The 12,629-nt window shown below is 48.1% G+C and overlaps 1 protein-coding gene across 1 annotated transcript in view; it reads right to left on the reverse strand.

Moving 5' to 3' along the window:
- PMM2 (phosphomannomutase 2) overlaps positions 1 to 12,629 on the reverse strand; it is a 113,933-nt gene that overhangs the window by 83,522 nt on the left and 17,782 nt on the right. The window contains exon 2 of the mRNA XM_040356974.1: positions 1,000 to 1,111. Coding sequence (XP_040212908.1) covers positions 1,000 to 1,111 — 112 coding nt within the window. The remainder of the gene's footprint in view (positions 1 to 999; positions 1,112 to 12,629) is intronic.

Genomic DNA, 12,629 nt, shown 5'->3' on the forward strand with positions numbered 1-12,629 from the left:
CGAACTGATGTTAACTTCTCCTCATCTGGATTCAGCAGTGGCATCGTTGTACACATTTTTATACCAGTATCATACTTAGCTACATGTTTTTATGACTGCTTTTGTTACCGTTTGGCATTACTCGCACCATTTTTACAGTTTATGTAGCTACATCGATTTTATCTCCAGTGCAATATTTATTTGGTTACCTACTTGAAGACTATAAAAGTTTTAATGCTATTCCCATCCAGTGCTGCCTTTGTGTGTTTTTTGTTTCCTGCTATCCATTTTTCCAGTGGTTGGTAGCTGCATTGGGAATCAGTCTGCAGGGAGGAGATCAGCTAAAAGTAGTTGGATCTGTATGTGCATTATAATTAATCGAAATTAGTCGATTAATCGATAAAAAAAAAAAACACAATTAATCAAACACAATTTTTTTTATCAGTAACAGCCCTACTACAAATATATCTAAACCCAAAATATTTTATTATGGTACAAAAGTGGAGGTTAAAAACTGCTGTCCATGTTTTTTTGCCATCTGTCTCATTAGGAAGACCCGTCATTTCATGTCCTTCGGACACAACCAGAAGAGCATCATTTTAATGTGACAGGAATCCCCTATTACACAGTTGTCATGGGAACAAGTGTCCTCATTGGAATAGTTCTCTATTCCTGTTTTGGGGACAACTCTAAATTTTGGATTTACGATCAGAAAGTGAATATCCCTAATGGAGACACTTTGGAGTGGAACTGCATCTAACGTTATTTTAGTTTTGGATAGAGTGGGGGGGGGGGGGGGATCATAAAAAGTTTTTATACAGATTTTTATTGCTGTATGTGTCTTCATTGGAAAAAACGCCGCTTATTACCCACTATTGTGACAGAAGGTGAGAAGTAGCTCTCCATTTAGTGCAGAATTTTAGTAGCATAGAGAAAACGGATAGGAACCTCAGGGAATTGTTGCAGACAGCAGAAAGAAAAAACAAAAAACAAACAAAACACAGAAACGTCTTTCCTTACCATCTTCTCCCAGCTGTTCTTGGATTTTCTCAAAATCTGAACCTCCAACAACTCCAACCTTTACTCTTTTTCTCAAGCTCTGAAGAAATTCTGCCAGGTCATTAGTGATTTTCTGAAAGTAACAAAGCATTAACTTGAGTAAATATCGTAAGTGACTACTGCGTATTAGCTCAAAATAGATTAAAAGTGAGTGTACATAGAGAGAGATTATATATACACACACACACACACAATTTATTTAGATCCAATTACTGTATTTATCGGCATATAAACACGCATAGGCGTATAACACGCACTCTAACTTTAAGATGGAAGTTTCAGGAAAAAAAAAAAAATACTATAATATATATATATATATATATATATACACACACACACACACACACACTTTTTTCAGGTACAAGGCTGGAAGCCTCAAATTTTTACACACAAAAAAAAAAAGGGGGTCACTTTTATTCCTTGTAATAGAAAAAAGCATGACAGGTCCTCTTAAAGCGGAGGTTCACCATAAAAAAAAAAAAAAAAAACTTTGTACTATGCGATCCAGCATACTAGCGTCAGCTACAGTATGCCTTTATTTTTATTTTTTTGCGCTGTACTTACAGTTTAATCCTTTAGTTTCATTTCAGACTCCCGCGGGGAAAGGCGTTCCTATGAAGAGGGGAACATGATTGACGGCCGGCTATGGTATATATACATACTCTCTAAAACAGTATGTACGGCAATGATTTAAAAAAAAACACACCCGATTGTGCTTCTAACAACTCGCCTGAATCTAATGTTAAATTTTATTTTTTTCAGGTGAACCCCCGCTTTAAGAAGCATGGGCAGAAGTGACGTTTTGACTATGGAAATGCTATGCTATGGAGATGGGTGGGGGCCATCTTGCCCCCACTCGTATGCCAGCTGAGCAGGAGACAGGACCTGATCGCCTCCGCCGCTGCCGACGGCTCCGGGAAGTGGCGGAGGGCGCGGGAGCCAACGGTGATCTCGCCGCGGAGACCACCGGTATCGTTTAAAGGACCGCTCACAGCAAAGATGGATATCTCGGTTGTGGCAGCGGCTGCTACCGTTACCAAGATATCCATCTTTAAACTAATGACGTATATATACGTGAGCGGGTCCTTAAGTGGTTAATTTGAGGGTATGTACATCCAAATCAGAGGAAGGGTTTAGGAATTACAGCTCTTTTAGAGCCCTTTCACACTGTGCCACCCCCTAGACTTCAATGGGCAGGAGCACATTGGGAGCGGTGAGTTCACTGCTCCAAAGAACTGCTGGCAGGACTTTTTCTGACGCCCTACCAGCACACCTCTTCAGTGAAGAAAAGTATACCGCTCTAAAAACAATCAATCCCCATTGCTTCCGTCCCAACAAACCAAGAGGGTGCTGGCTGTGCTCAATTACCATGAGATGAAAGAAAAATCCTGGATCGCTGCACTCCTCAAAAAACGATGTCTTTATTCAAAACATGAAAAAACAACAAAAATTCTAATGGAAAAAACAGCCAAAATTCATGCAGTCAACCAAGAAGTGGATTAGGAAAAAAGAGCTGACATGTTTCGCATCCTGTGATGCCAACTCGTAGCTTCTTGGTTAACTGCATGAATTTTGGCTGTTTTTTTCCATTAGAATTTTTGTTGTTTTTTCATGTTTTGAATAAAGACATTGTTTTTTGAGGAGTGCGGCGATCCAGGATTGTTCTTTTAGCACACCTCTAGAGTGTGAAAGCCCTCGTAGCAGCGTTTCGCCGGCGGTATGGCGGTGCTGCCCATTGATTTCAATGGGCAGGAGCGCATTAGGAGCGGTGAGTTAAAGGACTTTTTCTGATGCCCTATCAGCGCTATCAGCGCACCGCTCCAGTGTAAAAGCCCTCGGGCTTTCACACTGGAGTGTGAGGAGCAGCTGTTTTAGGGCACTTTGCAGGCACTATTTTTAGCTATAGTGCCTGCAAAACACCCTCAGTGTGAAAGGGGTCTTTAGCCATCCACCCCTTTTCAAGAGGCCAAAAGTAATTGAATCAAAAGCCGTTTTATGGCCAGGTATGGGCAACTACTTTGTTATTTCTTCATCAATTAAGCAGGTAAAAGGGTTTATTGCTGTGAACCTACATCATGCGTAAAAAAAGCGGACCACGCAAGTGAAACAGGCCACTGTAAGGCTTCAAAAACAAAAAAATCCATCAGAGATAGCAACATTGGGAGTGGCCAAATCAAGTTTGGTACATTCTGAGGAAAGAACGCCGCACTGGGGAGCTTAGCAACATAAAAAGGCCTGCACATTCACAAAAAACGACAGTGGTGGATGATCGCAGGACTCTTACTATCGTACAGAAAAACCCATTCCCAACATCCAGACAAGTGAAGGACACTCTCTAGGAGGTGGGCGTATCATTGTCAAAGTCCACAATCAAGAGAAGACTTCATGAGAGCAAATACAGAGGGTTCACCACATTCATAAGCCTGATGAATAGAAAAGCCAGATTAGACTTTGCAGAAAAAAAAACACTAAACAAAGCCCTAGTTCTAGAAAAGCATTCCTTGGACGGATGAAACTAAGATTAATGGGAAGAAACGTGTGGAGAAGGCTTGGAACAGCTCATGATCCAAGGCACACGTCATCTGTAAAACATGGTGGAGGCAATGTGATGGCATGGGCATGCATGGCTTCCAGTGATACTGGGTCATTGGTATTCATTGACAACGTGACAGAAGACAGAAGTAGCCGGAGGAATTCTGCAGTGTTTAGAGATATACTGTCAACCCAGATTCAGCCAAATGCAGCAAAGTTGATTGGACGGTGCTTCACAGAACAGATGGACAATGATCCAAAAAAACACACTGCAAAAGCAACCCAGGAACTTTTGAAAGAAAAGAAGAAGTGGAATATTCCACAATTGCCAAGTCAATCACCTGATCTCAACCCAAATTGAGCATGCATTTCACTTGAAGGCAAAAACTTAAAGGCAGAAAAGACCAAAGAAGTAAGAAGTAAGAACTGAAGAGAGCTCCAGTTAGAGCCTGGCAAAACATCAGAAAAGAGGAAACCCTCCATGGGTTCCAGACTTCAGACAGTCATTGACAGTAAAGGATCCTCAACAAAATATTAAAAAAACAAAGTTACTGGCAACGTTCTTTCCCAGAGACTTTCAGGACAGCCACCTGGAGAGACCTTGGCCCCTCCCCTCTGTAGGAAACACAGCGCCAGCCTTCTATAAAATGTCCTCCTCCCCTGCTGGCTCCTCAGTTCTTAAAAGAGCACCTCTAGCACTGGGGAGACACAAGAACATACGATACACATATTCAAACTATATGACATTTCCTGTAAAAAATAAAAAAAGTTTTCTTCCATTTGGGTGGGTACCTGGCTGTCCTGAAAGACTCCGCGAAAGAATGTTACCAGTAAGTAACTTCATTTTTCCCCATAATCGTCTTTCAGGACAGCCACCTGAGAGAATAAGCGAGCACTTACCCCTAGGATGGGACTACGGCTTGTAAAACCTTGCGTCCAAAAGTCTGATCTTTTGCAGACCAGAGGTCCACTCTGTAGTGTCTTACAAAAGTAGTAAAGCTGTACCATGTTGCAACTTTAAAAAATCTGTTCCGGCGTTGCTCCAGCTCTCTCTGCCTGCGACGCTGCCATTGCTCTTGCAGAATGTGCCCTTATACCCTCTGGGATCTGCATTCCTCCCAACGTATAAGCTTGACCAATTGCTTCCCTTAGCCATCTGGCTATGGTGCGTTATGCGTTGTGCTCTTTCCTGGCCCCAGAAAATAAAAATAAAATAAAAAGTCTATCTTCCTAAGGGTTTTTGTTACCTTAAAATAATGTAGGGTGCATCTCTTGACATCCAAACTTGTGGAACTTGATTTCTTCTTCCCTAGGAGTTGTACACAACTGAGGTAAAACAATATCTTGACCTCTGTGAAATCTTGAGCCCACCTTGGGCAAAAACCTTGGATCCATCTTGACAACTATGCGATCTGGGAAAATCTGACAAAAGGAGTTCTGATTGATAGGGCCTTTATCTCACAGACCCGTCTGGCTGTAGTAATTGCTTCCAAGAACACTGCTTCAAGTGTCAGCATCTTCAGGCTGCAATTCTCCCATGGTTCGAAAGGGCCCGCTGTCATAGTTTGTAGCACTAATGACAGGTCCCATTTTGGGAAGGGTGGATCATGGACTGGTCTCTGCCTGCTCATGGAATTAAAGCGGAGGTTCACCCTAAAAAATAACTATGTACCATGCCATCCAGCATACTAGCGTCAGCTACAGTATGCCTTTATTTTTTTTGCGCTGTACTTACAGTTTAATCCTTGAGTTTCGTTTCAGACTCCCGCGGGGAGTAGGCGTTCCTATGAAGAGGGGAACATAATTGACGTCCGGCTATGGCGCGTCACGCGTTCCGAAAATAGCCTCCCCCTCTGTATTTGGTATCTGTTTATTAAGGGTGGGAACTAGTGCTGCCCTGGAAGACTTCTTAGAAAAAAAGAGTTACCAGGTACCTAACAGTTTTCTCGAATCGTCTTCCAGGGCAGCATCCGAGAGGGTGTATCAAGCAATACTTACTAGGGTGGGGGTAGAGACTGGAGCACCTTGCGACCAAATGCCTGGTCTTGGTCGGACAACTGGTCTATACGGTAGTGCCTTGTGAAGGTACTGAAGCTCGACCGTGTCGCTGCCCTGCAGACCTGCTTTGGAGTCACCCCTGCTTTCTCTGCGACTAGGTCGCCCAGGCTCTGGTTACGTGTGCTCTGAACCCTCCTGGAGGAGTGAAATCTTGTGCCTCATAGGTCGTCTGTATGGCCATTCTTGGCCATCTGTTAAAGGTATTTTTGGATGCTCGTTTCTCTTCGTTAACTCCTGCATAGAGGACAAAATGACGTTGTTTTTCGCCAAGCCTTTGTTCTCTCGAGGTATGCAATGAGGGTGTTTCTTACATCTAGTTTGCTGTAAATGTCCCTTTTCTTGTTCGCTATAGTTTTTGGAAGCGTAGGGATGATTTTTTTTGGGGTTCTATGGAATGTTGAAGAGACCTTGGGTAGGAAGGTCGAGTCTAGTGAGAGAATTATTTTGTCTAAGTGTATTAGGCAGTATGGTTCCATCATGGACAGGGCTTGGATTTCGCTTACTCTTCTAGCGGATACTAGGACAACAAGAAGTGCAGTTTTTAGAGTGAGGTTTTTGTGAGTGAGTGAAAAACGTATATAGTGTTGCACATGCGAACTGAATCGCCTCTGGGCGCTTGTTTAACCATGTGACGGTATCGGTATGATATCCCCGTCAACGTTCCCTTCTTCCCATAACGAAAATCACCCCAATAGTCCACGAGGAGGGATATCCCTGGAATCGCCCAGAAAGCCACACATGCCAAGCTTACTGCTAGAACAAGACACTTTATTGACACAAAAACTCAGCTTATATGTGGTTACAGCCTGTTAGGAACGCCCCCCTCACACAGTGGGGTTTCCCATACAGATTATAAGGGACAAGTCGGAGCCGACCATGCAGACACGTTTCTTTAGATAAAGACATCAGTGGAGTTGAATACTAGTTGTAACAGCCTGACCACAATGAAGCAATCAGAATAATTAACATGAGCCACTTATCTAATCATTGTAAACAGTAAGGCCGGTCTCCTTCCCACACACAATAAATCAATTACCATTTGAACTAGGGAGCTGGCTGAGGAAGGGTCATTAACATGTCAATAGCTTGTAACACATGAATCCATTTTACCTCTAACCCACAATTTAACCAAGCAGGGAGATTTACACTGACATATCCTTCACAAACCACTTCTCCTTTGACCTCAAAAGAGATGGGTTTTGATCTTTCTCCTAAAGGCCAAGTGGTTCTTCTTCAATCGAATGGAGGTTGATAAAGTGTTCCAAAGTCGAGGGCCCAGGACAGCAAATCTTCTTTCTCCTTTGGACTTGTATCTGGTTTTGGGGATTTGGAGTAGATTTTGGTGGGAGGATCGCAGAACGCGATTGGCTTACAACAAGCCTTTATTTTTTCGCATAGATATTTGGGGGCATTTCCCAAAATACATTTATGCGTCAGACAGAGTGCTTTGAAAGTGATTCGGTCTTTCACTGGCAGCCAGTGAAGGCTTCTTTCTCAGTGAAGGTGAGATTGATTCCCAAGGTTTTTTTCCCAGTCACCAGTCGCGCGGCCGTATTCTGAATGACCTGCAGGCGAGTGATTTGGTACTTTGGGAGTCCTAGGTAGAGGGCATTTGCATAATCAAGTCTGGAGTTAACAATTGTTCCCACCACGACTGCCATGTCCTCTTTGGAAATAAATGGAATAAATCTGCTTAGTAGGCGCAGCAGATGGTGGGATCCGCTGACTACTGACCCAATTTGTGCATCCATTGTCATGTTGGTGTCAAAGATGACTCCGAGACTTTTGACTTTGGTGCTAGGGGTGATAATTTTGCCCAGAATGGGCGGAGGTGTCCAGGGTGTTGCCGGTTGATTCTTTTGATTGGCGTGAAACAGGAGAAGTTCTGTTTCCGATCCGTTGAGTTTAAGATAACTCTATCCAGTTCTCTATCAAAGAGGCATTTCTCTAGACCGAGATGATGATCCTTTTTGTTGCAGATGAGAAAGTACAATTGTGTGTCATCCGCATAAGAGTGGTAGAGCAGCTTTTGGCTGCTGATGATTTCAAAAAGGGGGCGAAGATAGATATTAAAAACAGCACCGGGGGGGGGGGCGTGGCCGCGGCATGAGCGAGTGAGGACGTGCTCTCCCTGAGCTCCGTGCGACCCGCGCTCTTACCGACATACACGGCGGCTTTCCTGGGGGGATTCCGGCGCTGAACGATGCCTCCGAAGCGCAAACCCTCGCCGCAGCCTCAGCGGGGACGGTCCGGATCGTTGGAAGCCTTCTTTGGAGCCTGCTGCGACACGGCAAGTACAGCCAAGATGGCGCCTGGCTCCCATGCTTCCAGGCCTGCTTCCCCTATTGACTCTTCGCACCTGCAGGCTTTCAACACAGCCTCACTCTCCTTCCGCCTCCAGCCCTGAAAGCATTGAGCAGCCTGGGAATGGTGTAGATCCCTGGGGGGGATAAAGACACCCGCTCCCATATACTCTCCCTCCCCACTAAGGCCGACTTGGAGCGATTCGCTCACACGGTGGAGAAGGCCCTGAGGCAGGATATTGCAGATCTGCAAGTGGATACTGCTCACTTGGGAGGCAGAGTAGAGACTCTGGAAGCTCAATGGGAAGAAACCACCCGGCCTTGCAGGCGCTCACTGAACATTGTAAAGGCTTGAGGCCTTGCTGGATCAAATGGACGATTTTGAAAATAGAAGCCGCAGAGTGAACATTCGCATCAGAGGCCTACCTGAAGCGACAGGCCCGAGGGAGATTATTCCTACCCTGCAAGGGGTCTTTAAGCAAATCCTAGGCTGACAAGCACCGGACTTTATTGAAATTGATCGTGCACACCGTGCTCTGCGTCCCCCCCTCTGATGACCCAGAAAAGCCTCGGGACATTATTTGTAAGCTACACAAGTATTCCCTTAAAGAACGCATCATGACTCAGGTCAGGGGGGTCAGGCACGTGGACTTTGATGGTGCGCAGCTTACTTTTTTCCCCGGATCTGTCCAGACACACGTTGATGCAGCGCAGGGCCCTCAAGCCCCTGCTGGGGGGCTCTTCAGGATGCCCAGCTGATCTATCGCTGGGGCTTTCCATTTAGCCTGTCGGTTACTAAAGATGGCCTGACGCATACTCTTCGTACCAGAGATGACCTACCCCGATTCCTGGAATCCCTGGGGTTACCTCAAGTAGATGTCCCAGACTGGAGGGTGTCCCCGGACATTCCTCTGCCTAACCGCCCTGAACAGTGGCTCCCGGCCGCAGGAGGGGCCCGCCCGGCCACACGCCACTTCCCCACTCCCCAATAGGAGATGCATGAACTGTGGTTTCTACTGTTCCTGGCACCTGAACTGCCCTTTTTTCCATTTTGTTGCTGACATTGCTGGATGACATTCCCCCCTGACTGCCGTTATAATAGTCTCCCCTGGGCTCAGGGGCAGACGCTGCTTTAAGTGACACCCACGGGTCGCTGGACGGACTCGCTCTCTGTGCCTCGTCACTAACCCCCCAATAGGCCGACTCCTTAGAGTCATGCTCCCTTTTTGGGGACAACCTCTGCTCGCTGACCCCCGCCGCTTCTCCCTTTTTGGGAGACGGGGGGGGGGGGGGGGTCCCCGACCGGTGGGGTTATTGCACTAAGCTATGCCCGTTGGGCATTGTGTTTTTTTTTGTTGTTATATTGTTTGTTTTTTGTTGACTGTTTTTTCTCTGTACCCCCCCCCCCCCATCCCTTGTGTTCCTGGTACTAAACATCTGTTATAACCGTGCTCTGTTTCCTAGGCTCCTTCGAGGTTCGGTGAGTTCTATGTGCTCCTGTCTGCTGGCGGGGTTGTGTGAACGGTCCCTTCCACGTCCAGTCCCGGATCATCTGAGATGGCTGATGTGAAAGTTGTATCCTATAATGTCCGTGGCCTGGGCTCTCTGATGAAACGCAGTAAGTTGTGGTTTGAGATGAAACGCATGGGGGCACATGTCCTTTTTTTGCAGGAGACGCATTTCCCCACTGACTCGGTCCCCCGCCTTCCCACTCACCTTTACCCACTGTGGTTCCTTAGCAATTCCCCCCCGAGCCAAATCGGGGGGGGGGGGGTGGCTATAGCGATACACAAAAACTGCCCCTTCATTGTTGAGGACCAAAAATTAGACCCTAATGGTCGCTTTGCTTTTGTTAAGGGCTCCATCTCCGGCCGTAAATATACTCTTGCTACACTCTATGCTCCGAACAGCGGCCAGATTTCCTTTTTGGACTCTGCTGGAGTCACTGTCAGCCTTCCGGGATGGGCACCTCATCCTGGGGGGGGGGGGGGGGGGACTTCAACGTTTGCCCGGACCCCCTTGTTGACACATCCTCCGGCCGCTCGGGGCACTCATTTGCCTTTTTGAAGCGCTTCCAGAAGTCTCTACAGGCCCACCATTTGGTGGACTGTTGGAGATTGCTTCACAGGGACTATACAGGCATACCCCGCTTTGCGGACACTCACTTTACGTACACTCGCGAGTATGGACATGCCCGCAAGTGTATGTAAAGTGCCTCGCAATTACGGACATTCCCGCGCCGCGCAGCTGCAGTATGATCTGGAGGGGCGGAGCTGCCGCCCAGAGTTGTGAGGCAAGAGGCAAAACGTCCTGCGAGTTGCCAGCAAGTCAGCCCAGCATTGCCTGTCGGCCCAGAGGTGCTCAGCATAGGTGCTCAGCATTGCCTGTCAGCAATCCCAGCGCTGCTCAGAGGTGCCGCCAGAGCTGTTCACCAGCCACAGTCTGCATAAACGTAAGTACCGTACGCCCCCCCCTGCTATTGGCCCTGACCCCCCACTACCAGCCCTGGACCCACATCATAGCCCCTGACCCCCCCCACTGTTATTTTCATTGTTACAGGTACCTATCGTGCCCGCCAGCCCAGAGGTGCCCGCCAGCCAGCACCAAGGCCCAGAGGTGCCCGCCAGCCAGCACCAAGGCCCAGAGGTACCCGCCAGCCAGCACCAAGGCCCAGAGGTACCCGCCAGCCAGCACCAAGGCCCAGAGGTACCCGCCAGCCAGCACCAAGGCCCAGAGGTACCCGCCAGCCAGCACCAAGGCCCAGAGGTACCCACCAGCCAGCATCAAGGCCCATAGGTGCAGGAACTGTCGGGGCCTATGTGCACGTATTTTACGGCGTTGGCCTCTGGCTCATATTTCGGTCCTGCCGAAAGAGGGGAAGGACCACTCCTTGCCAGGTAGTTATAGGCCTATATCGCTTCTGAATGCCGACATTAAGATTTTGGCCAAAATATTGGCCAATAGGCTTAAGCCGGTACTCCCGTCTGTTGTACACCCGGACCAAACTGGCTTCATTATGGGCAGGGAAGCGAGGGACAATGCGAACAGGGCACTCCAGCTGATCCACTGGGTGGAATCGCAGGCAGCCCCACAACCGTGTCTTTTGCTTTCCACTGATGCCGAGAAGGCATTTGACCGGGTGGACTGGACGTATATGAAAATAGTTTTGACCAAGCTTGGCTTAGGTCCTAATATGCTGGCCTGGACCTCCTCCCTGTATAGCTCCCGTCCGCCAGAGTTAAGGTGAACGGACTGCTATCAGACCCCTTCCCGATTAGCAATGAGACATGGCAGGGATGCCCGTTATCACCCCTCGTGTTCGCTTTAACGCTCGAACCGCTGTTCAGCCGGATTCGCCTCAACAACAATATCAGGGGTTTTACGGTTGGCCCAAAGGAGCATAAGTTGTCCGCCTACGCGGACAACGTATTGTTCTATGTGTCTGAACCTCTGGTGTCCCTGCCCAACATTATGGCGGAGCTGGCGGAGTTCCACCTCTTATCTAATTTTAAGATAAACTATGCCAAGTCGGAGATCCTGTCACTGAACATTCCCCCAGGATTGCGCGCACAGCTGCAGTCCGCTTTTTCATTCACATGGTGCCAGTCATCCCTGAAGTATTTAGGGGTTCATCTACCAACGAGCTGCGCTCAGCTGTACGAGTGTAACTACGCCCCACTGCTCTCGACCATTAGGGTGGACCTGAAGAGGTGGGATAGGGCGGCCTTCTCATGGATGGGCCGGGTCAGTGTGCTGAAAATGAATGTGCTCCCCAGAATTTTGTTTTTCCTACAGATGGTTCCGATTGCCTTGCCCAGGGCCTTCTTATCAAGCCTCAACAGCTTATTCATCCAGTATATCCGGAGTGGGAAATGTCCCCGGCTGGCTCTCCGCATTTTGCAACGCCCTAAGTCTGCAGGTGGGTTGGGGGTCCCAGTGGTACGAAGGTACTACGAATCGATAGCCCTTCAGCACATTTTGGACTGGTACCATAGTGTCCAACACAAAGTGTGGATGCCCTTGGACAAGTTCTTGGCAGGGCGTAACCTGTCCCATGCCCCGTGGGTGCCTGGGGAGCATAGGGGTTTGTCGGAGCTGATGTCTCCTTTTGCCGTCCATGCCCTGGCGATCTGGGATGCTCTAAATAAGTCGGGGGGCTTGCTTTGCCGACTTCCCCTCTGGCACCCCTGGGGGGCTTTCCCTGGTTCACTCCGGGGGAACACCCGTCCTTTTTCCGGACGTGGACGGGGAGTCCAGGATCGGGGTTTGCTGTCCCTGGATACGCTGAGGGAGCAATATGGTCCCTTCCTAATGGATGAGTGGCGCTATCGGCAACTCAGTCATTTTCTCACCACCCTACCCCAGGGGGTCAGGTCGCCCACACAGGCGTCCCCCTTTGAACGTCTCTGTATGTCTCAGGCGGCTGTCCCCCATGCCATCTCAGTGTTATATGCCCTGATATACTCCTTGCGGGAGGATGGGAAGCCAATGTTTATACGGGAGTGGGAGGGAGACCTGCAGCACAGCTTTACTAAGCCCCAGCTGGACCACATGTATAGACTCACACACTCGAGCACGGTTGATACGAGGATGCAGGAAAATAGTTATAAGGTGCTCACCAGATGGTATAGGGTACCAACCAGACTTACTCAGATGTACCCTCTCTTCCAGATGCATGCTGGCGGGAGTGTGGCCAAA

Source organism: Rana temporaria, chromosome 6 (genome assembly GCF_905171775.1).
Source record: "Rana temporaria chromosome 6, aRanTem1.1, whole genome shotgun sequence".
NCBI lineage: Eukaryota > Metazoa > Chordata > Amphibia > Anura > Ranidae > Rana > Rana temporaria.